The following is a 27,863-nucleotide window of genomic DNA, read 5'->3' on the forward strand; positions in this document are numbered from 1 at the left end:
ATACATAATAACAAAATATTGAAATATAACATTTAAAGTCCCATTAGTTAGTCATTAATTATTTGCACAAACTGAGTAGATTCATCAGATGGCATGGAAAAACACTATTACCTCATTTAAAATGAAAACAATGTCTAATATTGTAATCGGAAAAATGATTGACTAAACTGAAGCGAAAACAGTGATATGCTGATACGTATGCCACATTAAAGTATAGTATTTTGGCGTTGTTATTTTTCCTCATAAGTGGCATTTGTCTACTTTAAGTAAAGTAATATAAGTAAAATGGCAAAATACGAGACTTGTAATGCAATAAACCTATGGGAAATATAACCCATTGGATCTTAAGTGGATGAAAGTACTCTGCTTCTAGCGCTAGCATCTGTAAAGCATATAGCGATTTACAGGCACTTTCTGTAGGCCCTTAATTGCCTGGAATCTGGGCCTAATGACTTCAGGGTCGTCCTGAACCCAAGGCATGGCTACAAACCCAAAGTTCTCTCCAGCACAAGTGGTTACTCTCTCTGCGATACTGAACACAGAGGAGGATTAAGAGTCACATTTTGTATGCCCTTCGACTTTTCACCAGCAATTATGAAACCTATGTGACACTAGCCCTGTGTCTGGTATCGGATCGATAACAAAATGTTGAATATCATCCACCCCTACTCAAAAGAATCCAGTGAATGGCACTGAAGTCATAGGTAGGTCACGTGATAACAACAAGAGGAATGTAGTGCATCCAGTTTCCATTCATACTACACGGAAATATAAAAGAAGTACTATCTCTGAGAGTATCAGACGCAGAAAAAGCTTTTATTTACGTACAGCTGACGCTTATTTGTTGCACCGGTGGTCTCAATGTTCGTACTGATGCCTGCCGGCTAGGATTCACGGTTGACCCTTCAGAGAGGTAATGCATAAATCTCTTGGTTTGCGATGAAAGCAGCCTACGCTGGTTTTCATTTTCACTTCACGTTCAATTCACGGTGAAAATTTTGCATACAGTTGAAATAGCGGGATGATAAAATTGACCTTGAGGTTGGCACGCCTTAAAATCACCATTTTAAAGGAGGTACGTTAATCCTAGCTTAATTTGACTAGTAGTAACTGCAGTTGAACGTCGTCTCATGCAGACTCCACTAGATGGAAGCAAATCTGCAAAACCACATCAGCAGTTATAACCTTGCCGCTTCACTGATACTGATCTCAGAAGGTTGAGACAGATTGCAAACAGCTTGGACGTGACAGGAACTTTGCGGGTTTTTACCATTTTATTGAACCTTACATTCAGTGAAAGGTTCTTTGTTAGACTGAGATATCGACACTAGCTATTTATTCAGGATGAGCCACGGCTACAGCGAGGTATTTGCATGCTGAGAACACGCACCGACTTGACTGATGACTCAGAAAGTAGATCATTGATTGACTCTGGAAATGAAACTCGTAACAGCATGACATAAACCACGATTTTCTCAAAAAGCAATCCCCTGTTTTGCTTTTTAAAATGCTTTTAAAGTATGTTTTGACTGAATTTTGCTTCATGTTTAAGAAAACAAAACAAAATGGGAACCAAACAGTTTTGACTTGCAAATGACAAAAAAAAAAACCTAAAAATAATATTACAGTTCGCAGTGTATTCCTGCAACTCTGCGTGCATTCTATAACATCGGTGTGTATCTTGCCACCACAAAATCACTCTCCCACCTCACCCCTCGACCACCTGTGTTTGCATGTTTTTTCTTATTCTTTGAATTTCTCACACACACACACACACACAGAGAGAGAGAGAGAGAGAGAGAGAGAGAGAGAGAGAGAGAGAGAGAGAGAGAGAGAGAGAGAGAGAGAGAGAGAGAGAGAGAGAGAGAGAGAGAGAGAGAGAGAGAGAGAGAGAGAGAGATGCATACAAAACCGAATTTCCTCTTTGCATGATGTTACAGAAGGAACTTATGAAGGAAGTGAATGAAAAAGACCAACTCTAGATCAAAGCTCAGCGGACAGCTTGTCTACAAGTGAGGATTTCAAGTAAGTTAAATATGATCAGCTGTTTTTTTTTTTTGGTTTGCTTGTTAATAGCTATTAAGGTTCAACTATAACCATTGTTAGGTCAGTTTTTCATTTGTTATGTGCATCTTGTTTATCTCCTAAATTAAATAACAATTTATGAATTTTTTAGATGTCTTTAAACTAATGTAATATGTGTGTGTGTATATATATATATATATATATATAAATACCCGCATTTTAAAGATATTTCTGACAATTACATTTTTAATATTTATCTATTAATCCATTAGTCTGCATTGCTTGCACATATGTTTTGAGAAATAATATTTCAAAAAAAAGAATTCCTGTTTGCCGCGGGAAAAACAAAACTTCCATTCAAATTCTACATTATATTTAGCGCAGCAAATATGCAGATGGCTTTTACTTTCTAATCACCGAAGGGGGCACTTACTTGAGTTCATCACGATCTCACATCGTTCCTTTTTGTAATCAGTGATATTTAAATCCTGTTGCGAGGGGATTCGCAAGCAGGTGGGAAAAATCCCCGCTTTTAGGGGTGAGTGAACGCAGCGGCCAATCACAGGTGTTCAAGAAATCAACAGCTGTGTCCGCGATTGGCTACGTCGCTCAGTTCTGCGAAAACGTGCTGTAAATAGGATCTTTTGGCATATTCCAGATCGCAAACGCTAAGAGAGAGCGAGAAAAGTCCTCAAAAAATGACTTCTTACATTATTATTTTCTAAATGACCAATAAATGGAGCGATAGATTCTTTGTCTCTTTCATATACGTAGATTCACACATAAAGTTGCTAACGAACGATGTTCTTTGAATGCTTGTCATTATATATAAAAATGTTAGTGTCGGAGTCGACGCAGTGACGGCGTGAAATCAGTAACACTTGTGGTGCAGAAAAAAGCACCTTAAAGTGGCCCCTGTGAACAGACCTGACCTTTATTAAAGAGACGCTTTTTATCAGTCGTTGAACTTGCTAAATGTCACGTTATGCAGCTCTCAGCACTGCAACAGAACGACAGAAGTCTTATTTTGCAACAACATGTTACGATATAATGATATAAACCTGCGGTATCGTTTAGTCGTTTCATCACGAAAAACCGCTTTGTACATGTTTTTGGCTTCGCCGCTCTGATTATTTGAAGTGTTTTGCTGATTATGCCCTCATAGGCAGGCGAACGGTGCCTAATCGCCCCTGACTGAAAAGGGAATATCTTTCCTGCGGTTTATTGCCCAGAATGAGGATGTGCGCTGTGGCATTCTGTTGCTTTCTGTGAGAATTTTGCATGTTCATATACGCTAAGAGAAATCACAGCAAGTTAAAGGTGTCGCATTTGGTCCGAAAAATAGATGTGTTTTTCTGTATTGAAATGCAACATGTGAGCAAAGACGGTGGCGAGCGCCGTTTTGTTTTTAGAACACGCTTTCGCTGATCGCATCTGTGCTAAGTTAGACTCGCTTGCACAGGATGCATCTATCGCATGTGATTATTTTAAAAATAGTTGGCTCTGCATGACAAGTGACAGTCTTTAACTGTTCTGTTGCACGGTGATCAAGAGAAAGAATCAAGATGAAAGAGTCCAGTGCACCTCACTTTAATTCTGCAATGTTCTGTTCATCTCTGAAGAACACACCACAGCATTGCCTTTTGATTATTTTTGAGAACCATTCTAGCTTTCTGAGAATTGCTTTATTTTTTGTAACCATAAAGTAATGCCGCAAGAAGGTTTTTGCACAACGAGAACCTAGACGGAATAGCTGCATTTGAAGTCATATACTTCCTATATTACTGTTATACAAGAGATGTGTGTTTTTTGGTTGTTATCGCGTAATAAAGCTTGAAAACCCTATCAGGACACCGACATGAAACTTCAAGCTTCTTGCCACATAATTTAAAAATGAATCATAAATGGTTCATTAAACGCAATTTAATGCAGGTTTCTAGCAAGCAGTTTTGGGCCTAGACGAATGAACAATATAAAAGCATCGCAAATCGATAGCTCCGTTGATGACAATGGTTTTAAGAACAAATTAGGATTATGTTTTAATGCTTTCAGAAGATTAAGCCCTGAAGTGTACATCCAATGGAGCCTTTACTATCCCATGAGGCCATGGGAGAGGATTTATGAGTGACTGTAAAGCAACCGGCAGGCCAAATGACAACGGCTCCATTTCTATGCATATTCATAAACCACTTTATAAAACATATTTAAATAAGTTATTTAAAGTAAGTACTGTATGCGATTTCAGAATCCGTTCTCTCTTTTAATGAGAACACACACAGAACATTGCTTTATATTCGAGCACAAATCTCAAAATATTGCAGTTAAGTGTTTTAGACTTGGTGGAGTTCGAGGGAGGTACAGCATATTTGACTTTTTGGGCTTTGAGGATGAATGAAATCAACCTACACGACACATGGCGACTTTAACTAGCCTGTCTCTCTTGCTCATTAATAGATGGAGTCGGCGGTTTCTCGAATTCTTCGGACGTCAGCGCCTCTGACCGGCTTCACCGCTGCCCTGGAGGACGTGACAGGAACGAACGCGACTCTCGCAGAAACCAATGCTTCCTGTGGATTTTCAAAGATCCCCTCTCACCCTGTTTTCATCTTTGCATACTCGCTAGTGTTTCTCGTCAGTCTGGTGCTCAACTGCGTCACGATGCGGGTGTATTTCTGTTCCAGTCAGCGTGTCCAGTCCAGCGTCACGGTCTACATGAAGAACCTGGCCGCATCTGACTTCTTCCTTTGCCTTTGTTTGCCTTTGCGCATTGCTAACTATGCCAACAGTTCAGATTTAACGCGCAATATTTACTGCAGCTTTGGAGCGTCAGCATTTTATCTGAACATGTACGCGAGCATCCTCTTCATGGATTTCATCGCCGCAAACAGGTATGCAACTCATGCGAGCAGCTACATAAGTTCACCTGCTTTTTTGGTTGTTATGGCATAATAAAGCTTGAAAACCAGGACACCAACATGAAACCTACTTATCGTACGGCTTCTTGCCACATAATTAAAAAATTAGTCATATATGTGGTTCATTAAACACATTAAATCGTAATTATGTCCCGGCTTAATGTAACAGATGCCTGTAATGTGTTTGGTTGTTTTTGTGTCTTAGCGCAGCATCACTTTATGGTAAGGAGGTGTAACGTTTCCACCAGATGCTTGGGGTATTTGGCCAACCACAATGCCCTTGATAGCTAGCTAATCAGAGCACACCTTGCTTTTTTAGATTGATAAGCTTTGTAAAAACGACCCATTTCTGGAAGGCGGGGCTTAGAGGAGAAACAATAATGTACAGTATGTATAAAAAAATAATAATGTTTTTTTTGCACCTTGAACACAATGCATTACCCCGAATGCACAAAATAATGTTCTTTATAGCAACATCATATGATCCCTTTAATCTGTATGATTAATATTAATTCTGCAGAACGTTTGGGGAATAGCAATATGGCGGCATGCGGCATGACATCAGCGGTTATTACGCTTTTTCCCAGGAAAAAAGAAAACACTGAATTGAAAAGAAACCAGTGTATTTTTTTTTTAAACCTATTGTAGGAGACTCCCAAAATCATATTAGGAGTCTTCAAATTTGCCTAACGGGGGCACTTTTTTATTAACGTATCATGGCAGGATACTAATGTGTCACTCTAACCTCAGGTACCTGAAAATCGTCCGGCCTTTGGAGACTCATGCTCTGCAGACGGTTCGTACCGCTCAACACATTTCTATAGGAACCTGGCTTTCCCTGTTAGCCATGTCATCTGTCTACTTGATCCTCTTTCTCCTGACCTCTTGGGGTCACGTTCACAAGCCTGAGAAAAGCGGCTGCGAGGCCTTACACAGTCCCCAGCTCAGTCTGGTCTACAAAATCACTCACAGCGTGTCTATGGTGCTCTTCACGTTCGTGCTGGTGTCTCTGATTGCTTTGTATTGGGGGACTTTGCGAAAGATCAAACAAGCTCAGTTGTCCACCCAGAGCGCATCCAGAAGCCATAAATTCAAGAAATCGAAACGTAACATGTTGGTGCTCGTGGCGGTTTTTTGCGTGTGCTTTGTGCCTTACCATTTGGTTAGGCTGCCTTACGCGTTCATCAAACCTCAGACGAAACTCTGCACGGCACAGGCCTTCTACGTCCTGAAGGAGCTCACTGTCCTGCTATCGGTGCTCAACGCTTGTCTGGATCCACTTATATACTTTATCTTCTGCAAGGCCTTCAGATCCCAGCTGGGCCTCAGGAGGATGTCGGATTCGATGAGAGACAGCGACGATAGAATCCAGCAAAGACGAATGAGCAACATGTTGAGCTACATTGAAACTAAGATAACCACGTTACGACGAGAAAGTGTCATTTAACACAGAAATCCTCTAGTAGGATGACAAACTATGCAACGCAGATGAAAGCCTGTTAAATCCCATTAAAATGATTATGGATGCTGTTTTAGATGTACATGTATAAGCAATCGCAGATCATGTGAAACTGAAAACTGGAGTAACCATGCAGAAAAATCAGCTTTGCATAACAGGAACCATTAACGTAAAAATGTGTATTTTGTATATTTGTATAAATGTACTGTATATTTTATATACCTCTTAATATTACTGTTTACTTATTTAATGACTGAAAAAAAACAATAATAATAAAAAGTGAAATTTAAAATCTAAAATGCTTTTTAGCTTAAAAATATGTTTTATTGGTGTGAAAAAAATATTTTTTGAAAAGGAACTGTTAATTTTGTAAACAATAAAGCTTTGCTGGTAAATTGTGTAACTGTGGAAAAACGCTTTGAAATTACTTCTGTTATTTACATTTTTGCCCTTTTAAATGGAAGTATTGAATTTTGAGATTATGAAATTATTTTGTATACTTTATGGCATGCTGACAATATATCTGCAGGCCAAATGATTTACCCAAGCAATGCTGAGCTAAACTATAGCTGCAAAACACTGTAACAAAATATTATTCCCGGTTGGTATGCATTTTCTTGCTTTTTTTAATGATTTTACTGGGTTTTACAGAAATTTGATGAGTGCCTGAAAGCAGGAAGGCCGTCTAATGACACTAGCGGGGCAACTTATGTTAACACATCGAGTGGAAAGTCAAAACCAAGCTGTTCTCTTTCAAACCAGGAACTTGAGAGCGCATGCAAACGAGAGCCATAGACTAGTGGTTTGTGGTTGTCTATAGACACAGAATCAGGAAAGTTCACGTTTCCGCTACGTCAATTCACTTTACTGTAGGTGTGGTAGACGCTTTCCTCCATTGGCTGACATAAAAAGACCAAAGGCCAAGTAATAAGGAAACTGGATTCGTAATGTAGTTTGAACCAGTGAAGAAAGTCTCTGAGTAGCTCATTCGTCTGGAACGATATACAGCGTCTGATCTGATATCTGCTGGAGAAGCCGTTCTGGTCGTGTGGTAAGTTATCAAAATCTAATTCTGATACGAGACAGCATGCATGCATTTCCTCGTGTGATGTTGTGCATCTGATAATAAGTCTCTAAACTGATTCAGATGTGTATTTACTTCCTAAAGGGAAACGACAAACAGCGTGCATTATATTAATGAACAATGAAAGATAGCTGGCTTCGTTAAAAAGTAAAACAAAACTATTAAAATGAAAAGAAAGTAATATGTTAATATATAGTTATTACTGTAAATGAGTTTCCTTTTTTAATGCATTCAGACCACATTCTGACTCACTTCCCTAAAGCGCATATTTTTTCTCACCACCATTTGCAGAAAATGCTAATCGGCGCCTGTTTTTAGTTAAAACCGTACATAAAGTTGTCTGCCCTTCACGAGTCGAGGATTAAATGATTAGTGTTGAGCTAAAGACCTGAAATCTAGATCTAAACAGATTGCACCGAAGTTGTGGGTTACGCTTTACTTTAATAGTCCACTTCAGACATTCTGCTAATTATAATAATACTAACTTTTCTTAACTAATTCTCATTTGTTCATAACTACAACTCTCAGAGTGGACTGTTTAGGGTTAGTAGAATAAGTTGACATATACTTGCAAAGTTTCTGATAGTCGCCATGTTGTGGATCCATCAAAATGAAGTGTTAGAAGCTATAAAGCAGACAGTGTACTAATACTCTAATGACTGCTAGCTGACTAGCTGCTAGCTCTTAGTTTAAGAGTTATTTACCGCCAGCAGAATGTCTGAAGTGGACCATCAAAATAAAAAGCCACCCTACTTTGAGAAAGATATAAAGTAGTGCTTTTATATAATCATAGTAACTCTAAGAAGAAGACAAACGAAGCACTTTGACAATCATCAATGGGCTTTTCTTTGTTTGAGACATAAATGATTGGCTTTTGAGGGATTTCTTGAAATTTGAAAAATGCAAAGCAAATTCAAATTAACACTAGCTGATATTTATGTCAAATGAAAAGCAAAAAAGTAAGGCTTTATTATCACAAAACCCGCAAAAATATGCACTTTACATAATATCTGCATTTTTAGTGTGGAGGTAGATAATACACAATTTAATTTGCTACTGTTTTATTTCATGCTAAAGCTGATGTATCTTAACAGACCTGCTTGCAACTTTGAATATTCGTAAGATTTTATAATGTGAAGACACGGCTGCAGATAATTTATTTATTCATTCAATCTTTTCTCTTAACATTTAAACACTGCTTTTATGAACGCTGAGAACAAGAGGGTTGCCAGTTCATAGCATTAACCGATATAACTTTAGACTGTAATAAATAGTAATAATAAAATATATTACTTTTGATTTTAAAATAATAATATTAGTAATAAATAGTAATAATAAAAATGGGTCCACAACATCAGAAACTTTATAATTTATGATTTTTTTGATTTTAATAATGTATTTGTAATTATTATTATACTGTTAGTAACATCTAAACCGGTTTCAGCATGCGCATACATTCATATAAGCAGTTCATATATTATTGTAATGCATAACTAAAACACTTTTATATTTCTTCTTCCTCTCTCTTTCCAGGATTGCTACATGACATTTTCTCTTTGATGCTGATACGTGACATCATATCCTTGCGCGATTCAAACAGGAAAATGCTTTCGCGTGCTTAAACAGGGGACTTACCACTTCCCCTACTGATATCTTTTACTTTCTGGTGAAGTGAAAGACAGAACTGTGTTCAGACCCGCTTCGATTATTCTCGGTGGTCTGACTTGAAAGGTAAAGTCACGTGAAGAAAAGGAGAAGTGAAACGCACCTATTCGACGGCCTCGTTTGATCGGAGTTCGCACGGATCCAGAAATGGCGAGCTCGAACGCCAGCACCTGTGTGGTCAACGACAACATGGTGCCCTTCGCCACGTTCTACGTCCTCATCTTCCTGATTGGAATGGCTACCGGTCTGCTGGCGCTGTGGGCCTTCATAACCAGCCGAAGTGCTAAAAAGTGCATTAACGTTTACCTCATCAATCTCCTGACGTCCGACTTCCTCCTCATGCTGGCATTGCGGTCAAGATCGCCAAAGATCTGGGCAACGATTCTCTGAGTTTGACCATCTTTCACTGCCGAGTGAGTGCTCCGCTCATCTACATCAACATGTACGCGTCTATCATCTTTCTAGCGTTCGTCAGCGTGCAGCGCTACCTCCAGATCACCCGCAGCTCCAAACTGCTGCGACTGCAGGAAGTCGGCTTCGCGGTGCTGATGTCTTCGGTGGTCTGGTTCCTGGTGCTCTTCATCAACGTGCCCAACATGGCCATCCCTATCGAAGACAACGTCGAGGACAAAGTTGGCCTAACGTGTTCGGACTTAAAAGGTGATTTGGCCAAGCACTGGCACGCATTGTCCGTGTTCCTGGGCATGGCCATCTTCTTGAACTCATCGGTAGCGGTGCTGTTGTCCAACGGCCTGGTGTTGAAGAGGCTCTGGGTTCGGCGTGGATCTGACCCTGAGGAACAGGCTAGCGCCCAACATGCCTTCAGAAACATCGCATTGGTGACCCTGGCGCACGTGGTCTGCTTCGTACCGTATCACGCTGTGCGAATGCCGTACACATTTACGCAGATAGAGCTCATCACCGAATGCACGTTGAGGAAGAATCTGTTCCTGGCTAAAGAGTCGACTCTGCTTCTCGCCATCCTGCACCTGTGCTTCGATCCAGTGCTGTACTTTGTCATGTGCCGCGCATTCAGGCATCAGATCACGAAGGCCTTCTCGAAGAGAGGCAGCATTCCAACCCCAGAGACGGAGTGAAAGTTCAACCAGAGGGTTGAGGGTTGTGGACCAAGTATTAGCGCAAAATCGATCGATGAATGTAAATGTAGTGTAAAGGAGGAGTTAAGGAACTTTGGATTAGCAAAACAAAGCAGAGCCTGTGGTAAAAGAATTCACAGAGACATAAACGTCCGTTTAAAAAAGTTTGGCAATATTAGTTGATGAGAATTTTGTAAACACATTGTAACTAAATCTACAAAAGCTGTTGTATACCAAAAAGGACCCAGAGGACCTGGACCATCATCCCAAGCGTGCAACTGAATATGTTTTATTTAATTTATTTGTCATTCAGTGAGGAATCGCTTGGGTAAGTCGTACTGCATATCCCCAATTCATAGTCGTCATAGGTAAACTTTGAATGGGACTGTACCACGGATATATTGTTTGCGTTCAGTTTGCTTAAAGAACGAAAGAAACTGTTTTCACAACTTTCAAAAAAAGGAAAAAAGAGAGAGACTGATAATGGCAGTCAGAAGATTTTGTATTCTTTGTATAATTCAATTTACAGTGAATTTATACCTTTGTTGTATTATGTCATGTGTTTTGTAAAATCAATGAATTATCTGCAGGGTAATCATCTGGCAAGGTACAAGACTCTTACAGACACGGGGCATTATGGGTATTCTCTAGCCGTTGAGCATCAGTTGTACACTTGTTTTTTGTGGTGCATTGTGGGATTGTATAGGTGCACTCAAAAACGTCCACTATGATTTTGGACACCACTACAAACGGCCATCTCCTCAAATATATAATGCCCTAGTATTAAAGGGTGTAGGGGTGATACTGTATACAGCCTATGCTTCCCAGATTATAAAGATTGCTTGTTTCACCCAACTATTTTATTTTTAATTGTCATTGTATATTGTCAAAATAATAACTGTCACCTCATTTAGTAATGTATTACTTCTCTCTTATCTCTTTTTGATCGATGACATTTTACATTGAAGGTTACATTTTTTTCCCCAGAAAGACGCGAGTCATGTCTCTGATGAGTCAGAAAACCTATTCATTCAAAACGGGCTTGACTATTATTTACTTGGGATATTATTTCATATATATTTAGCGGTCCCGCTCTTACACCACACACAATAAACTGTAACCTTATTAAATGCAGCCCGAGATGTTGTTCTGATAACCAATCAGATGTAAGGTCACATCGTGCCTGATCACTGGCGCGAGACGTTCAACTCGGTTGCTTGGAGACGGAGGAAGGTGAACGCGCTCGGCGTAACTCTATCCAGAGAAGACATTGGGATCCAACTTTACTCGGCCGACACGCGCTACATAGCACTAGAGATCGCTTCACAGAGCTCGCGTTTTTAGACCTAAAGTTGAATTTAAAGTTGGCAACGGCGCGATGTCCAATGGATTACAGGAAGATCGCGCGTAATCGCGTGGATATCCAGTGATCACTGCGGCTGCGCTCTTCGCCGAGTCAGACACAATGCCTAGCCGTCAAAAGAAAATAATATTCTCTGTGGCTGGCGTGCTTTGCTTCGGCTGTGTCCTGGTCGTGGCCGCCGCGATGGGGACGCGGTTCTGGGTTCGAGCGACGGTTCTGTGTAAGACGGGCGCGCAGATCGTGAACGCGTCCGGAGCAGAGCTGGACAAATTCATCGGAACGACGAACTACGGACTTTTCCACGGCCAGGGCATGAAACAGTGTGGTCTGGGAGACAGACCCTTTTATTTCTCTTGTGAGTAACCGAAAACGTTGTTCGTTCAAACACCCAAACCTCAACGGGTTTCTTTTTTCTGCTATTTGCCAGTAGCCAGTTAGGTCCATGGTATCAATGGCTACCAGCAACTGTTTGTCTAAGGTGTCTTTTAAAAGCACACCAGAAATATAAATAGTTTTATATGTAGACCACACAGAAATGGTTATGCCATATTTCGAGTATTTGCGCACTTGAGCACTTTAATAGTAGGTGGCTTTACGTAAACTAATAGTTAGTTTTTTTTTACTTATAAGCTGCAGAAGATGGATGATAAGATCTCTGTGGTCGAAAATAGTGGAAGCTATTAATGTACTGAGCAGGTGTGAACTTGAAGGGAAGTGACTTCACATCACTTTGAAAGAAGTTAGTTAAAAGGTCACGGCGAAAACCTGCTCGGAAAAGTGAAGTTAGTGATCAGAAAGGTTCTTGCGTCGGCACTTTTCACTTTTTTCGTCGTATTTTTTGCATGCTTTATGAAAAGGTAAACTCTTAGGGTGAGGTCTACTTTTTTAGTCATCGTTAAAATTGAAATCTTTCGTGCACGGCAAGCAAATCCTGCAGATCGAACAGATTTAAAAGAGACGATTTCGGTCGATTTAGTTTTCAGTTGTTATCTCTTGAGGTTTTAGAGGGACTCGTCTCATTGATGGGGGGTTTTGAATGGGACTCGGACGGCTTCGCAGACAATGATTCATTCTTTCCTAATGAGATCTGGAAAAGCCCCAGATTCGAGAGCCCCGACATTTAGCAGAACAAAAGAATACCGTCATCGCGAAATTGTTTTCGCTCTCAGGGAGATGCGCGCAGACTGTAGACAGATACGATTAACTTGAATGATTTTAATCAATTTTCACACATGCTATGGTAATTGCATTCTCAAAACTATAGGGCAGACTCATAATGAAACACAGCGATGACTGATTTACAGCTGATTCCCGGTACGTTTTCCTTACACGTGGATGATGATCATTTGTATCCTCAGCGGTACTAAAATAGGTCTCAGACTCAGGAGGTGATGCTAGAAATGTCTGTACTCTGTGTAGTTTTCCCTGACCTGATGGACGTGGGCCTGGCCGGTCTCCACGTGAGCGTGATCTTCTTCTGCTCGGTGCTCATCGTCTTCTCCTCGGTGTCCTGCGTCTTCTTCTTTTACAATGCTTTCGGAAGTCCGTACGAGACCCTGCACGGACCTCAGGGCCTTTACCTCTGGAACATGATAAGCTGTAAGACTTGCTCGCACACACACACACACACACACACACACACACACAGACACACACACACACACTCTCTCACACACACACAAGTTTGGACAAGGTTGCACCTGCTGTACTAAAACTGTCATGTAATGATTAAAATGTTTTTCTTATTGTTACTTTTGGAAAAAAAAAAAAAAAAAAAAAAAATATATATATATATATATATATATATATATTCTTTTTTTCACATATATAACCACACACACACATATATATGTGTAAATTAAAAAACATAATATATTATATCCAGTGTATCCAGTCTAATCATTCATTAAAAATGAAATAACAATAATTTAGTAAATAACATAACTTGGTAAATATAACACACACACACACCACAATATAACAAGCATTTACATAAATAGAAAGAACCACTGTTATGTCAAAGTAGAGCTTTTACCAGGTCAACAGCAACTTGAATTCTCGAACCTTGAGAGAAAATCCTTGTGAATATTTCACGCATACATCCATTTAGACGGGCTCTTTACTAAAGCCTGGTAAAAAAACGAGCCTCTGCAGTTGTTAATATCTCTCTGTTAGTCCAGTGAGAAAGTGATCTCAGCTGTCCCGAGAAGAGAGAATTGAATGATAAATAAGTAAAGTGATGGAAATGAATGCGCTTGGTAGGACTGGCCAGATTTCCACTGCATCTCTAGTGTCAGGCGTCTCTGTTGTGTGTGTACTGATGGCGCTCTATTAAACTATCTGACCTGTCCACACAACAGAACACCGTTAACTAAGAAATAAAACAGGCTTGCTTGCAGATAAATGACAAGTAACAGTAATACCAGCGGCCAGCACATTATTTATTAATTCGTTTATTTTTGGATAATTTGTGTTAAAATTGTACATAACATTGCAATGCAACTCTATTTGTTTTATCTACGTATTATTTTTTTTTTAAGGAAAAGAACATCTTTTAGTTTTTACAGCGATTAATATACTTACTGCATTGGCACAATTAATTTTACATATTGAATATTTGCCCTTAAAATACATATATTTTGGTTCAGAAGGATTGGGATTGGTAGGATTTCTTTTTTTTTCATGGCTACATTTATATGATCAAAAATAGTCAAAACAATATTTTTCATAAATGCTTTTTTAAAAAAAATTATACAGTTTTTTTTATCATTTAAGAGCACACGATTTTACTGTCACTTTTGATCAATTTAATGCATAAGTGCTCATTTAAATCTTAAAAAAATCTTTTTTTATTGTATAGAACAATAACTATATATAAGGATTAAAAGAAAGGAGTAAAAAACAAGGTGACAAGCTACATTTATACACCTGAAATATCAACTATTTCTATATCTTTCACTATCTAATTATTATATAAGAAAGTTTCTAGTAATAAATTCTGTCCATGACTTAATTGTTCTACTTTCAGCTCAGTTTTTTAGCTCTATAAACCACATTTTGTCAGCCAGGAATGTGGGTTCATATCAAATTTGGCTGCAGTTAGCCTCAAACTTGTGAAGGATATCCATCAAGGATAAGTCCAATAACCTCTTTTAACGGTAGAAAACCCCCCTGATCTTTTTTGCCATCACCTCGTGTTTAGCAAACCTGATTTGCTTACATCCACCAAGCGTAAAAAGAGAAGCTTTTCCACACAATGAAAGTGGATGGTGGTTTCTTGTCAAAGCTCCGAAGCGAGCAGTAACTCACTATAAAGTTAAATCGAACCTCTTTCGGTCCAAGCAGCTTTCTGTCGGTCAGCTCGAAGCCGCTGCGTGGGGAAATCCTTCAGCTTCGTGCAGATAGTTTCAGATTGCTCTTCAAGTTTCAAGAAGTCACACATTAGCTTTTTGTGAGGAACGGGTACTCTCAAATCTTGCGTTCACGTTAAAGCTTTTTATGAACGATCACGGTGACTTGAACAAAATTTGGCAGCTGCGCTAAAGGGCAGGACTTCCAGTGAGCAACGATGACTTCTGGTACTTTTTGGAGATGGACAGTGAACATCACCATCCACTAGCATTGCATAAAAAAGCTCAGACTTTTATTTAGAGCTGCGTTAACGCCTAAAATGGATTTAAAGGGTCACTTATACTTCCCAGAATGAAATGCGCTTTTAAATGGCAAGACAAAAGAAGGGATGTGGTTAACAGCGTAGGTGTCAAGAACACAGCTCAACTCACACAATGGTCTCTCTGAGGCTTTTCTTATTTATGAAATATGTCATACTTAATACAGAGGTAAAAAACAAGCACACTTCCAAATGCTCTATTTTCACACATATACTAAAAATAATTCTTTACTACTTACCACTTGTAGCACACTTGAGTGTACTATTGTATGAAAGACGGTTTCAAGCGTGCTATAAGTGGTAACTAAATACATTTTTAGAAACAAAGGTAGTATGTTAAAAGTGCATTTTAGTTCACATTCACTCAAGAAAGCGCAGTTGAGAACATTTAGATGATCTTGAGTTCATCTTAAGCAATCATTTTTAGTATATTACAAAAATAGTGCTTGAAAATGGAGAACTTTATGGAAATGTAAAAAAAAACCATTTTATTCTAACTTCATACTGTGTTATTAAACAGTTGAATGTGGATGTTTCATAATTTTTTTTTCTAAAAGGTCTATGAATTCGACCAGCGCCCCAAAGCTTGACGGTCATTTTTACCTCTTCGTTGGTCGACATTTTGTTCCATAAAGTTACCAGTTTTGATGCTCTTTAATGTCTGACGATCGTGTTAGATTACATGCGGAAGCACACTAATAGCGCGCTTGAATAAAGCGTGAGTTTTTGCTCTCTTTCATGAGATGCGACCTTCCGTTTCCCTCAGGTTTCTGCTCCTGCATGGTCCTCATCCTGTTCTCTTCAGAGGTCAAGCTGCACCACCTGACCGAGATCATCTTCAACTTCAACGAGGCCAGCTTCGTCTACAAGACGCAAAGCGAGAGGTACGACAGGTCCTTCTGGCTCGTCTTCCTCACCTTCCTCACGCACGGCCTCGGCGTCCTGCTGATCCGCCTGGCCGGGATCCAGTTCCCCTTTCAGGAGGCCAAAGAGTCGGATGCGAGCACAGGAGCGGCGGACCTCATGTACTGAGCGGCCCTTTTGTTCTGCTTCCTCCCCTGCACGCGACATCCTACCGCGGCGACTAGCTCTCCTCAATAGGAGTCTTGCGAACGGCGGCATCCGTTTTGTTCGCGACCGAACGCATCCGAGCCTCTTAAGCCATTGAGAGCATGAACTTGGAGATGCCCGCGTGTCTTATCTCGCAGCGGGGAGGCATTCATTCCGTCAGTCACGCAGACAATTAGCGCTCAGCGTTTCAAGCGGCTGATGAAAACACCCCGTAGTTTCCAGGCTGGCTGGGGACATGACGGTTTCCTTCGGTTGCAGATCTTTTATAATCACAAAGGGACCCCACAAAACTGTTTTGACCCTTAAATATGTATGAATGTCTTCCCGTTACGTAACAAAATGGCAAACCGGGCGCCACTTGTTTTAAAAATAACACAGGTAGACTTTTTAATAGACACTACATCCATTCAATTCACTCACTTCAACTCAACCAGATAAAAATCATAAAAAAAATGTTCTTATTACTTAAAATGAAATCATTAAATAAGATATCTGTTTAGTGCATTACATAAAAAAACTAAAATGAATTAATAATAATATTAATTCATTACAAAAACGCTACAAATTTACTAAAAAAAACAAAAAATCTAATAAAAAATCAGTAATAGTAAAATGACGCTGATTCTGAGTTACAGCCTAGCATTCATCCATTTTAATTTTTTCTTATTAGGGCCGCTGTATAGTTATTTTCAAATTTCCGTTTTTGTATTTAAATGAAACATGTATGGACATACATAAAGAAATATAATAAATGTATCTAATTTCATCATTCAGGCACATGGCTTTAGGATACCAGACACTTATTTGTTTATTAAGGATCTGATGTTATCATGAGCTTTTACTAATGTTGCATCATTTCATTGTAAATGCTCTCTATTTGTCTCCCGTGTGTTAAGACGCTCACGTTGTGCCAATGTGCATTTATTCGCAATATAATGTGATGTTTAATAAATCAGTTTTTTGAAATGGTCTCAAGTGCTATTTTCAAACTGAGAATTCAATAAAAATGGATTAATTCTAATAATTAAAAAACAGATAAAAAAGTTAAAAGTATGAAACATTAAACATTATATATATATATATAATATATATATATATATATATACATATATATATATATATATATATATATATATATTTTTTTTTTTTTTTTTTTTTTTTTTATTATTATTTTATTTTATTTTATTTTTTCATGATTGGTATTGGACTTTCTGGTGACCATGAATTCTGTTTCTTTACTCACTATTTTCGTTTCACGTTCTTTACAATGCATTGCTCTCGTGCACAGAATAAAAGTACAGTATCGTACAAGGTTGGTCGATTTACATTCATAAATGCATTCGGGAGGCTGTGTGCATCCGGGAACAATGCTGTGAAAGAGGAGAAAAGCGGCTCTCATCACTCAAGACATCATGAAAAGAGCACTGCTTTGTCAGCGCAGAATACAGACCAACAGAAAAGAAACAAAGTACTCCACCTGCTGCCAGGAAACTGTAAAATGAAAAGAGGCTCTCTGTCATGCGTCTGTCCGACTCCTGAATAGAAAGTGTCTGCTATATAAGCAATGTCTTGATGACCCGATTCACACTGAGGTTTGAGTTTAAGGATGCTTTCTAGAACCGCAGCCTGATGCTCATCTCTGAAGAAGAGATAAGGTACGGCTCTTTCTTTTAAGGTTATGTGACACAGATTTAGGTTGACTGAGTTAAAGCAGTAAATCTATTCAAAGTTACTTATTCAGTTGAAATAGCCGAATTGGTTGATTTTTGTTCTTTTCTGCAATGAAATGAAGCACTTATAAGCACATCGGTTTTATCCTACAATATTTTTTAAAGTTGTTAGTATCACAACTGCCCTTTTTATCCCCATTTGCTGTGAGAAAGTTCAAACCTGAACTCTCAATCTTTCGCACACATCGCCGCTTTATTTCCGGAGCAAATAGACGTACAGTCATGCTTTCTCGATTTGTTGGTTAACCAGAATGCGCGTTCATCCTATGTCAGCATTTGCGGTTTTTGATTTTGATCATGCATTATTTGGCATGCATTTGTGCTCGTGCTTTTTCTACTGAAATCTGCGAAGCAGCTTACGTCGAAAACCGTAGACGAAGACGAAGCTGTAACCAAAGGGCTTTTATGGAGACTAAGCTTTGTGGATATCTGCATTTTAAACTATCGCTTTGTGCGTACATTTGTTTTTTGTAAAGCAGGAGGAAAAAGAAATCCAAAAATTCTAGTTTTGTTATTGCCGGTAACAATACAGGGGATGCTATTACTTTAAATTTAAATGTTCACAATCAACAGTCTATTAAATATTGAATTATTCATTTCTATAGTACAGTTGTTTACCATATTGTGCTCATTGAGAATAGTGTTGAATGTTTGGGTCATATCTGATGTACAGAACTGAACTTTTTCATAAAAGCAGATTAAACGACAATGCTAATTCATGTTGATTTATCTATTGCGCTATTACTTGAATAACAAACTTTATTATAGGCTATAGCAAGAAAATATGAAACGACCATAAACTTCTCCACCAATGTAGTTTTCTATGGGTTCTAGGGAAAAACGGGATTCCTGCTGCACACCACATCTAAACAGAGCTATCAAAACTTCACTTTAATTCACTTTAATGTTTAAAACCACTAATACTGTATCGCACGCGCTCTGGCGTTCAAGCTGAAACGCGCCCGCGCGCGCCCTGCCCGCGCGCGCTCTTTTGTTTCGCGCTCCTGGGGGAGCTGCTGCGAGACTCTTTCGCCTGAAACGGAACAAAGGGGCAGGAGAGTTTTGACTTGAACTAAGCGATGCGTCCCGTCACCTGCAGATGGACACCGATGCGGAGGCGAGCGGTGAAATAGATGAAATCCTCCAGCAGATCGCGGAACTGGACAAACGGAGAGAGACATTTAACTCCCGCGGGTACGCGCACGCACTTACGCACGCCTCCCAGCCACCGTCCATGTTTTACTCACCTGGTTTTGCCTTTTTTTTTTCTTAGATTGGATTTACCACATGGCTATGTTAAAGTAAGTATTAGTATTTTTATATATTTATTTATACAATGTTTTCTATTTCTAATTGAGACAAATAATCTAATTGTCAAGCGACAAAATTATGACCGTTTTACACCGTTCCTAACGGGTATGATTCAAAACACAAACTGTGTTTTAGTTTGTTCATTTTCTCTTTACTATAATGAATTTTTGCTGATATTCTATTATATTTTATGGTCTATTTAAAAAAGAAACTTTAGTCAGATTATTTCTGAAGTGGGAAAAAACGATGTGGAAGTTTTAAGTTTATTATTCAGAGTAAAAACAGGACCACTCTCTTTTTTATCGGTCGAGGTTTTGAACTTTTATTTGGCGGGAGGCTTCACTCTGAAGGGTTCAGCTCATCCTAAGCCTATAAGCTATTGCCAGATATATTTTATGTGTAATAGTTTGAGTATTACAGTTCGGTGAATACATTTGGAGTGAGCTGAACGGATGATATATCTCGGTGGGCAAGCAGTGATCATGAATAAGGAGGAGCTGGGGATGGAGGAGGCGACCGCGTGATTATGGATGATCTTGTATATCTTATTAGTTGAAGTGGGAGGAGCTACAATCAGCAAAGGTTCGATTCCAAATTTTAGGTTGACATCTCAAAAACGACTTTCCAATTCAAGTGCAAAAAGCACCGATGCCGTTCTTATGTGGTTAAGTCTGATATTAGGATAACTGATACTTCAGACCCTGTGCTCTCAGGTGGCCGTATGTCATTTCTCCCATGACATGCAGTCAGCCAATCGGATGAGAGCATGCGTGTGCGCCCGAGTGGCTGCAGTCCTCTCACAAACTGGAGGAGAGACGTGAGCTTGCCACCACGTTACCTCTGAGGCAGTTCACTAGGAGTAACAACGCAATGCCATGCGTGAAACCGAATGTACGTGCAGTAGTAGAGCGCAGGTAGAGACCATCATGACGGATTATCAGGACCTCCTGCAAACCATCAAGAGTTTGCAGCACTCCAGACTGAGCTACATAGAGCTTCTTCAAGAGGAGGTGAAGAGAAGCCAGAACGTGAGTTATCCGCTAAGGGCTCGTTCATCTCAAACCTGGCATCTTCACGGGATAAGAAAGAGTGCGTTTCTGCTGTTTGAAGAGTAGGAGAAATGGACAACAGGTGTTTGTTTGTGTTATGTTAGTACATGTAAAAAAAATAGTAGATCTAGGAACATTGATCATCAAAAAAAAAATGGATTATCATTGGACAAAAGTGAGATTTTAAGCAATACAAAAAATATATATATAAATCTTATTTCATATCTGTGTAGACCTTCAAATGTGTAAATATACATACTCTACACTTCCAGTCAAAAGTTTGGATTAATTAATAGCAATTCATTTTTTTATTTTTATTATTATTATTATTATTATTATTATTAATTTTTTTATTATTTTCCTAGTCTCTTATGCTGCATTCATTTAATCAAAAATATATTATAAACAATAATTCAAATGAACTAATTCAAAAAAGTAATTAAAATGTAAAATAGTATTTTAAAATACATTTAAATATGTTCTTTTAAAATGTGATAATATTCTACAATTCAAAAGAACCAATTTCTGTCTTTATATATTTGTATATGTTAAAATATATTTTAAAATTAAATGTATCCCGATGCTGGCAACGTTTCATTTTCAATAGTAATCTTTATATACTACTTTGGTGTTTGAGAAACTGTATTATTATTAATAATAATATAAAGTAAGATTTATTGATTGATTTATGGATGATTGGATTTTTTTCTGCATGGACATACAAAGATTTATCAAAAATAGCAGTAATTTATTATGTTTTAAATAGATTAAAATAAAATTTGGTTCTTTTAAATTTAACATTCTTTACCGCTATTAATATTTTCATTATATTGCTGTCAAATAAATGCAGCCTTGGTGAACATAAGAACATAATATATATATATGTATGTATATTTATATATTATTATTATTATTATTATTATTTATTTTAGATATTTTTATTATTTCTTAACTATTCAAAACGTCTGACCAGTTTATGTTATCAAAGACAGAAAGAAAGAAAAATAGACTGAGATCCTACATGCAATGTTTTACGATTGGATAGTTGACAAATAAAATCTGTACTTTGTGCTATGGTTTGACAGCAAAAAGAAAACACACACACAAATAAATTATTAGAGCTACAAATAGCACTAGAGAGTTTTTTTTTTTACATCACACCATAGAACACATTAATACATCAACTGTCCGATTATATAATAAAAGTCATCTCTTGCATAGAGACCTAGTGAGAAGATCAGATCTGAAGAGGACAGTGACGACTCTTCTAGACCTGCCACCTCGACCTCGGCCCATCGCACCGAGCAGTTCACAGCACCCTTCTCCGTTCCTCGAACCCTCACGGTGTCTCCGAGTCTGGGTGGGCAGCCGCTGTCACCAGAGCTGGCGGTGGTGAGTCCGTCGTGGAACATGACCCTGTCACTTGACCCCCCCACGTGTCTCGCGACAGACTTGAGCTGTGTGTGCCCCGGAGACAAAAGACAGGATATGAACTCATCGTTTATTTATTAGAACTTTAAGCAACAGATCTGGTTATCTCGTATAGTCATAACTACTGCTAGTTCCACTCAATGGGTGAAAAAATCCAGCAGAAAACGTTCAACGTTTAACTGGATCTGGGTGTAAAACAAATAAAAATACCCTCCCCCTCCGAGATTTCCCGCATGATGTTTATTGCTATTTTGACGTTGTGTTTTGCTTTGTCGCTCATACAGAGTTTAAGAAATGTTTTATTTGGGAACACGTTTCACATATTCAACTATGAGTGGAAGAAGTCATTCTTCAAGTTTCGGGAGCCTTTCTCTGACATGGCATATGCTCTGGAGACCGAGAGGGTGGTGAGTATAAGAAAACGTCGCTGATTGTTACAGTTCTGGGTATAAACTAGTGCTGTCTTATGATTAATGATCCAAAATAAAAGTGTATATATATATATATGTATATATGTATATATATATATATATATATATATATATATATATATATATATATATATATATATATATATATATATATATGTATATATATATATATATATATATATATATATATATATGTATATATATATATATGTATATATATATATATATATATATATATATATATATATATATATATATATATATATATATATATATATATATATATATATATATATATATGTATATATTTTAAAAATATATACTGAAGGTGTGTATTTATATATGCATAATAAACATACCCAGCACACACATATATATTATATAAACCAAACATTTTATTTTGGATGTGATTAATCATTTGATGGATAATGGATATTGTGACATTTTCTAAAATATCAATCATTAAATTTTATTATTTAAATGAAGTGTATCTCTAAAACAAACAAACAAAAAAATAAATGAAATACGTCATGAAATGAAATGTTCTCGCTACAAATGAATTCATTTGTTAAAATTGATATTTTACATCAAATTGCAATAATGCATTCATATGAGAAAATAAAAATCATATTCGAAATTAGTCACGCAACCGTTATTATCTGCTTTAGCTCCATTGTACAGAGACTATAGTGGTGACCTACTTATTCTTGGAAACGCTAACAAAGAACAGGCCAGGAAAGGTTGACCACAAATGATAGATGCTGTTTTTGCAGACACTTAATTCTTTGAAGGTCAGAATCCGTTTCAGACAATGTATGTCATTATTATGCTTCTGCCGTCTGGAAATGAAGGCATAGCCCACTCAACTGTGAAAATGTTATTATTAATTTCAAAACCACACGTTATTTCCCATGGAGCATAAAACGATAGACTAATCAACATTCTCTTCTAGAATTCAAAACTGCCATGGTTTACTCTTTATTTTGATGGTCCATTTTTTATATATTCTAACTATGAGTAACTACAAGTCAACTAATTGTCATTAATTCACAGTTACATGTCTACTAACTCTCAGAGTAAGCTGCTAGGGCAGGTTTAGGGTTAGTAGAATAAGTTGACATACACTTGCCAAGTTTGTGATTAGTATGTCGTGGACCCATGTCCAAGTGTTTAAGATATGAAGCAGACAGTCTACGAATACTTTGAGGACAGCTAGTTGACATGTAGTTGTTTTTAAAATGCCTAAAGTGGATTATTGAAATTACGTGATTCAATTTGACAGATCGAAAACGCCGGAAAAGTCGGAAAAATACTAGTAAAGCACAAACGTGAGACAGTTAAGTCAATAAAGTTACTTCCCCTTTGTCAGAAGTGAAGGATTGAGTTACAAGCTTTAGTAGATCGCTTCTCCTGCGTCTTTCTCACGGAGAAGCCATGACTTCAGCTCGATTAGCCCGACACCATTGTCTGAACACCGCATCACTACCCGCCACCTCATTATTGCTTCATGAGCTCGAAATGTTGGCCGTTTTCTTAAACACAGATCACTGGTAAGGAAATATGCTTTCCGTTATCCTCGGGCAGCGAAGTGTGGGGCACGTCATTAGAAGATTACACCGGCATTAGGATACCTTGGGAAATCCAGATTTGTAGCGATGGCCAAAAATACACTGCACTGCATTGGTCTCGAACGCAATTCCTGGAGGGCCGCAGCTCTGCAGAGGTTAGCTTCAACCAGCTCCAAATCACACCTGCTTAGTAGTTTGTGGTAATCCTGAAGAGCTTGATTATCCGGATCAGGTGTGTCGGTTGGAGCTGTGGCCCTCTAGAAATTGAGTTTGATGCTGGACCATATGGGTCAAAACTAAAGGTTTTTTATTTATGCCAAGAATCGTTAGGATATTAAGTAAAGATTATGTTCCATAAAGCTATTTATTACATTTCTTACCACCAATATATCAATATTCTTAATTGCATTGCTAAGAACTTCATTTGGGAAACTTCAAAGGCTTTTTTTTTGCACCCTCAGATTCCAGATTTTCAAATAGTTGTATATCTCAGTTAAACATCGTCCTATACTAACAAACCATACATCAACGGAAATCGATTTTATTTGAAATATGAAAAATCTGAATAAAAAAGGACCCTCAGGAAACTGATTCAAGGGTAACTGTCTCTACCAAATGATTATTTTTTACTCTAATATAACAACACGAATGTAAATCTATCTCGCATGGCTTTTGAATTCATAAACTGATTCTATTTGCTTCACCTCTGAGGCCAACAAGAATTGGAAAGTGGAATTTACATGCCATTTCCCTGGATATAGAGCATACAAAGAGATGGCCTGCTCCACTCATTCAAATTTTTTTTCAGAGCTGAAAAAGCATGGACTTCTGCATAAAAACGTGCACCGTTAAATTCATCAGAGAAGCAACTAAAAAAGAGAGATTTCATTTATCCTTATTCGTTATGAGCAACAACCTAAAACATCTTTTTGAATATGTAATGCAGTCAGTGTAACTGTGGTCGTGCCGATTTACTCAAGATGTATTCACAATTCCTTATTATAAACAATAGAAGTTCTTTGTCAGTTCTAGCAAAAAACTATTAAATACACAAAACCTTCTGGCACACGTCGTTTCGATTCTAGCTTTTCGATAAATCACATTCATATTTGTTTCATCATTAACATGGAAGCCCTGCATTTTGAAATGGCAATTACAGTTAAAGGAAACCGTCATGTGGATTTCGAGAGAAATGCATGACCAATCTAAACAGTGCTTCTCTTTCTGTTCCCTTGCAGGGAGGAGCCTGTGCCGTTCAGATGGTGGTTCAGGCTTATATTATTAAATATTTGCTCTTCAACCGGGCAGTGAACTCAGAGTGCACAATGCAAAGGTGGATCATTTTATTCAGTTTATGTATTTGTATGGTAGAATTTCAGATTAGTAACTTTTACAGTTCTGAACATTTACGGTTGGGGTCGGAGTTAAGGGTTGAGGGCACAAAATATTGTTTCTATATATATATATAGAAGAAGAAGAAAATGTATGAATGAATAAGAATGTATAATGATAAATATGCATACAGTGTGTTTTTTGAGAATGTTGCGGTGCGGCTCAGACTTCTTCTGGTTGTCAGTATGGTGACGGTCGGGGAGAAGGAGCAGAGGAAGGCGCTGGCAGCTGCTCTGTCTGACATCTTGTGGACAGCTGGTGAGGAGCAGACAGCCTCCGTCTGCCTGGTCGCGTCAGAGCGCTGCTTCACCCCTCACATGGACTACAAACTGGACAACTTCACAGAGAGGGTACGTGCGGTTTACGAAGACTCGCTAAGACGCACCTAAAATGGTGCAATGGTTTAATTTCTTTCTTTCTTTCTTTCTTTTAATTCCACAGTTGCAGCTTTTCACCTTCAAAAAGAAAGATGATGTTAGATCATTTATTTGCGAGCACATCCAATGTGTAGGTACATTTAAAAACACTTATTATATTAGCTTCATAGAATACTCCAAATAAGATTTACATATAATGTTATATTAAGACTGTGATAATTCTGTTTGAAAATGTTGGATTAACTTTCACCTGAATGTGTGTAGTTTAAGGAAGAAGGAAGCCATGGAATCATACTTTTTCTGTATAGCCTTATCTTCTCCAGGACTATTGACAGGTAGGTCTACTGGATGACTTGAAAGAAAGTAGTCCTTCTATTCTGCATTTAAGCATTAAATTGATCAAAAGTAACAGTGAAGACATTTACACCGGTTCATATCTGTACATATTCTAATTATCAGCTTTAGTTTAAGGCATAAATTTATACATTTACTTTATATAGTCAAATGATAAAATCTATGGATATGCCATACATTTTTGTATTTTAAATGAATGAAATTAGGGACTGAATTACACAAGTCTCTATATTTGTAGGATACGAGCAGACTTTGACTGTACCACCAGTCATCTTTTACATGTGAGCTTGGGCAACTTTGTTTGTCGACAGGTAAGAACCCCTACCCCTACCCCAAGCCTTTTTTTGTGCATGCGACTTGTTGTGTTTAATTGCGTCAGATTATCTCTACATTCATTAGGCTTTATTAAACCTGCTTCTGACGGGCCGTGCGAGCCCTCACGTCTTCAACGGTACGTCACTGAACGAAGAGCGCGATGGAGCTCTCGCCCAGCCTCTCCACGGGGTCCTGACTCGCAGTCACGTCGGATATCTGCTCTGGAACAGAGAACAAGTTCACCACGCGCAGCTCCCACAGGTGCACAACACATTCTGTGTGTTTTCTGGGGATTTGGTCTTTCTCTGAAAATTGTACATTCGGTCAAATATAGGCAACGAATGAGTAAAAGACTTGATCCACCAGTTGTGATTTGTGAGATCGCCATACTGATTTGGAGAAACCCATTCGTCTTCTTAGCTTCTGTCTTACTGCACTGTAGTATTCTATTTTGAACGGGTCCATGTTCATTTGGTCTTTTTTTCCTAAGGTGGGCAGTATGCTGAAAACCCCCAAGTTGCCTGTCTGGGTGTGCAATATCAATGGCACCTACAGTGTTTTGTTCAGCCCAAACCGGTCGCTGCTCTCTGACTGGAAGATGGAGCATCTCTTCCACCTTTACTTCTACAATGGCCAACCATCTCAGCTCAACACAACAGTTCTCACCATAGGTACAGTAGTTAGCTTCTGCCCATGCATGTTAACAGGGTTATACTCGCGTGAACCAGGCATTTCAAATGTATATATTGTATTGCTCTTTTGTATTTCAGATACACACTCCCATCACTGGGAGGCTGAAAATAATGGTATTCAAGAAGACCCAGAAAAAAAGTTTCCATCTGTAGAGATGACCATTAGGACCAAGTGGGAGGGTGCTGTTATTGACTGGAATGGGACGGTGCCTTTTTTCTGAATAGATTTTAAGCAGGTCACCTGATTTTTAGTATACTTCTCCTGGCCTGCAATAAAGAAAATTTCATATGCATATATTGGTTTCGATTTGAGCTTTATTTTTGACATTTTGGCTTGTGTACCTTAATGACAGTACCCTTCGCAACCTGCCCAGTTGACCATCTTAGATTCTGAGCATTTAACAAAAGTGAAAACCTAAAATATTTAACACATGTCTATATCATTTAGCTTAGTTACCGTTTTTCTTCTATTTAGATCCGATATGGGTTCAGCTTGCTAGTATCAAGTCTCAAGACTTAATCGCTTAAGTCTGCTCAAGTCTCACGTCACGAAAAAGCTGATGTCTCAAGTTTCAGGGTTTAATCAATTTAAGTCAAGGTTGTTATTCAAAGCCTTGCAGTCTTTGATTCCTATCAGGTATAAATCATGTATGTGGTATTTTTTTTAATTTTTATTTTTAGATTTTAATTTAATTACTGCATGCCAGTATTTTTTATGAAACAAAAGCAAAACATTACAATAAGGTTCAGAAAGTTAACTCTTTTTTTTTTTACAGCATTTATTAGTCTATATTTATAACAAAAGTGCTATTTTTCATTCTCAATTTGTTAAATCATCGTAATTAATTAACATTTTTAAGTAAA

At 38.1% G+C, this 27,863-nt stretch overlaps 4 protein-coding genes across 9 annotated transcripts; all 4 read left to right on the forward strand.

Annotated features, from left to right (window-relative positions):
• The first annotated feature begins 752 nt into the window (after positions 1-752).
• LOC122358465 (P2Y purinoceptor 14-like) lies at positions 753-6,635 on the forward strand. Of its 2 annotated transcripts, XM_043258269.1 has the most exons (4): positions 753-913; positions 1,941-2,025; positions 4,480-4,913; positions 5,691-6,635. In XM_043258269.1, exons 3-4 carry the CDS (start codon positions 4,480-4,482, stop codon positions 6,385-6,387), a joined length of 1,131 nt encoding a protein of 376 aa, XP_043114204.1. In that variant the 5' UTR covers positions 753-913; positions 1,941-2,025; the 3' UTR covers positions 6,388-6,635. The 2 variants fall into 2 exon arrangements, with proteins under 2 accessions (XP_043114204.1, XP_043114205.1); XM_043258270.1 differs by lacking the exon at positions 1,941-2,025.
• Positions 6,636-7,001: 366 nt separating this feature from the next.
• Positions 7,002-11,158, forward strand: gpr171 (G protein-coupled receptor 171). Its single transcript, XM_043258198.1, is given in 3 exon segments — positions 7,002-7,450; positions 9,017-9,497; positions 9,500-11,158. Coding segments are annotated over 2 exon segments (948 nt in total). The 5' UTR covers positions 7,002-7,450; positions 9,017-9,295; the 3' UTR covers positions 10,246-11,158.
• Positions 11,159-11,524: 366 nt separating this feature from the next.
• clrn1 (clarin 1) lies at positions 11,525-17,263 on the forward strand. The gene is made up of 3 exons (XM_043258199.1): positions 11,525-11,963; positions 13,028-13,207; positions 16,045-17,263. Exons 1-3 carry the CDS (start codon positions 11,711-11,713, stop codon positions 16,308-16,310), a joined length of 699 nt encoding a protein of 232 aa, XP_043114134.1. The 5' UTR covers positions 11,525-11,710; the 3' UTR covers positions 16,311-17,263.
• A 595-nt stretch (positions 17,264-17,858) lies between these two features.
• mindy4b (MINDY family member 4B) lies at positions 17,859-27,837 on the forward strand. Of its 5 annotated transcripts, none has more exons than XM_043259203.1 (12): positions 17,859-18,004; positions 19,179-19,273; positions 19,353-19,380; positions 21,661-21,831; positions 22,155-22,277; positions 25,108-25,202; positions 25,446-25,611; positions 25,703-25,768; positions 25,903-25,973; positions 26,231-26,303; positions 26,392-26,568; positions 26,798-27,837. In XM_043259203.1, the coding sequence occupies exons 2-12, from the start codon at positions 19,179-19,181 to the stop codon at positions 27,218-27,220; spliced, it is 1,488 nt and encodes a 495-aa protein (XP_043115138.1). In that variant the 5' UTR covers positions 17,859-18,004; the 3' UTR covers positions 27,221-27,837. The 5 variants fall into 5 exon arrangements, with proteins under 5 accessions (XP_043115138.1, XP_043115140.1, XP_043115137.1 ...); XM_043259204.1 differs by lacking the exon at positions 17,859-18,004 and having other exon boundaries at positions 18,927-19,273; positions 19,353-20,418; positions 26,798-26,978; positions 27,078-27,837; XM_043259206.1 differs by lacking the exon at positions 17,859-18,004 and having other exon boundaries at positions 18,928-19,273; positions 26,798-26,978; positions 27,078-27,837.
• Positions 27,838-27,863: the final 26 nt, after the last annotated feature.

This window comes from Puntigrus tetrazona, chromosome 15 (genome assembly GCF_018831695.1).
Source record: "Puntigrus tetrazona isolate hp1 chromosome 15, ASM1883169v1, whole genome shotgun sequence".
Classification (NCBI taxonomy): Eukaryota; Metazoa; Chordata; class Actinopteri; order Cypriniformes; family Cyprinidae; genus Puntigrus; species Puntigrus tetrazona.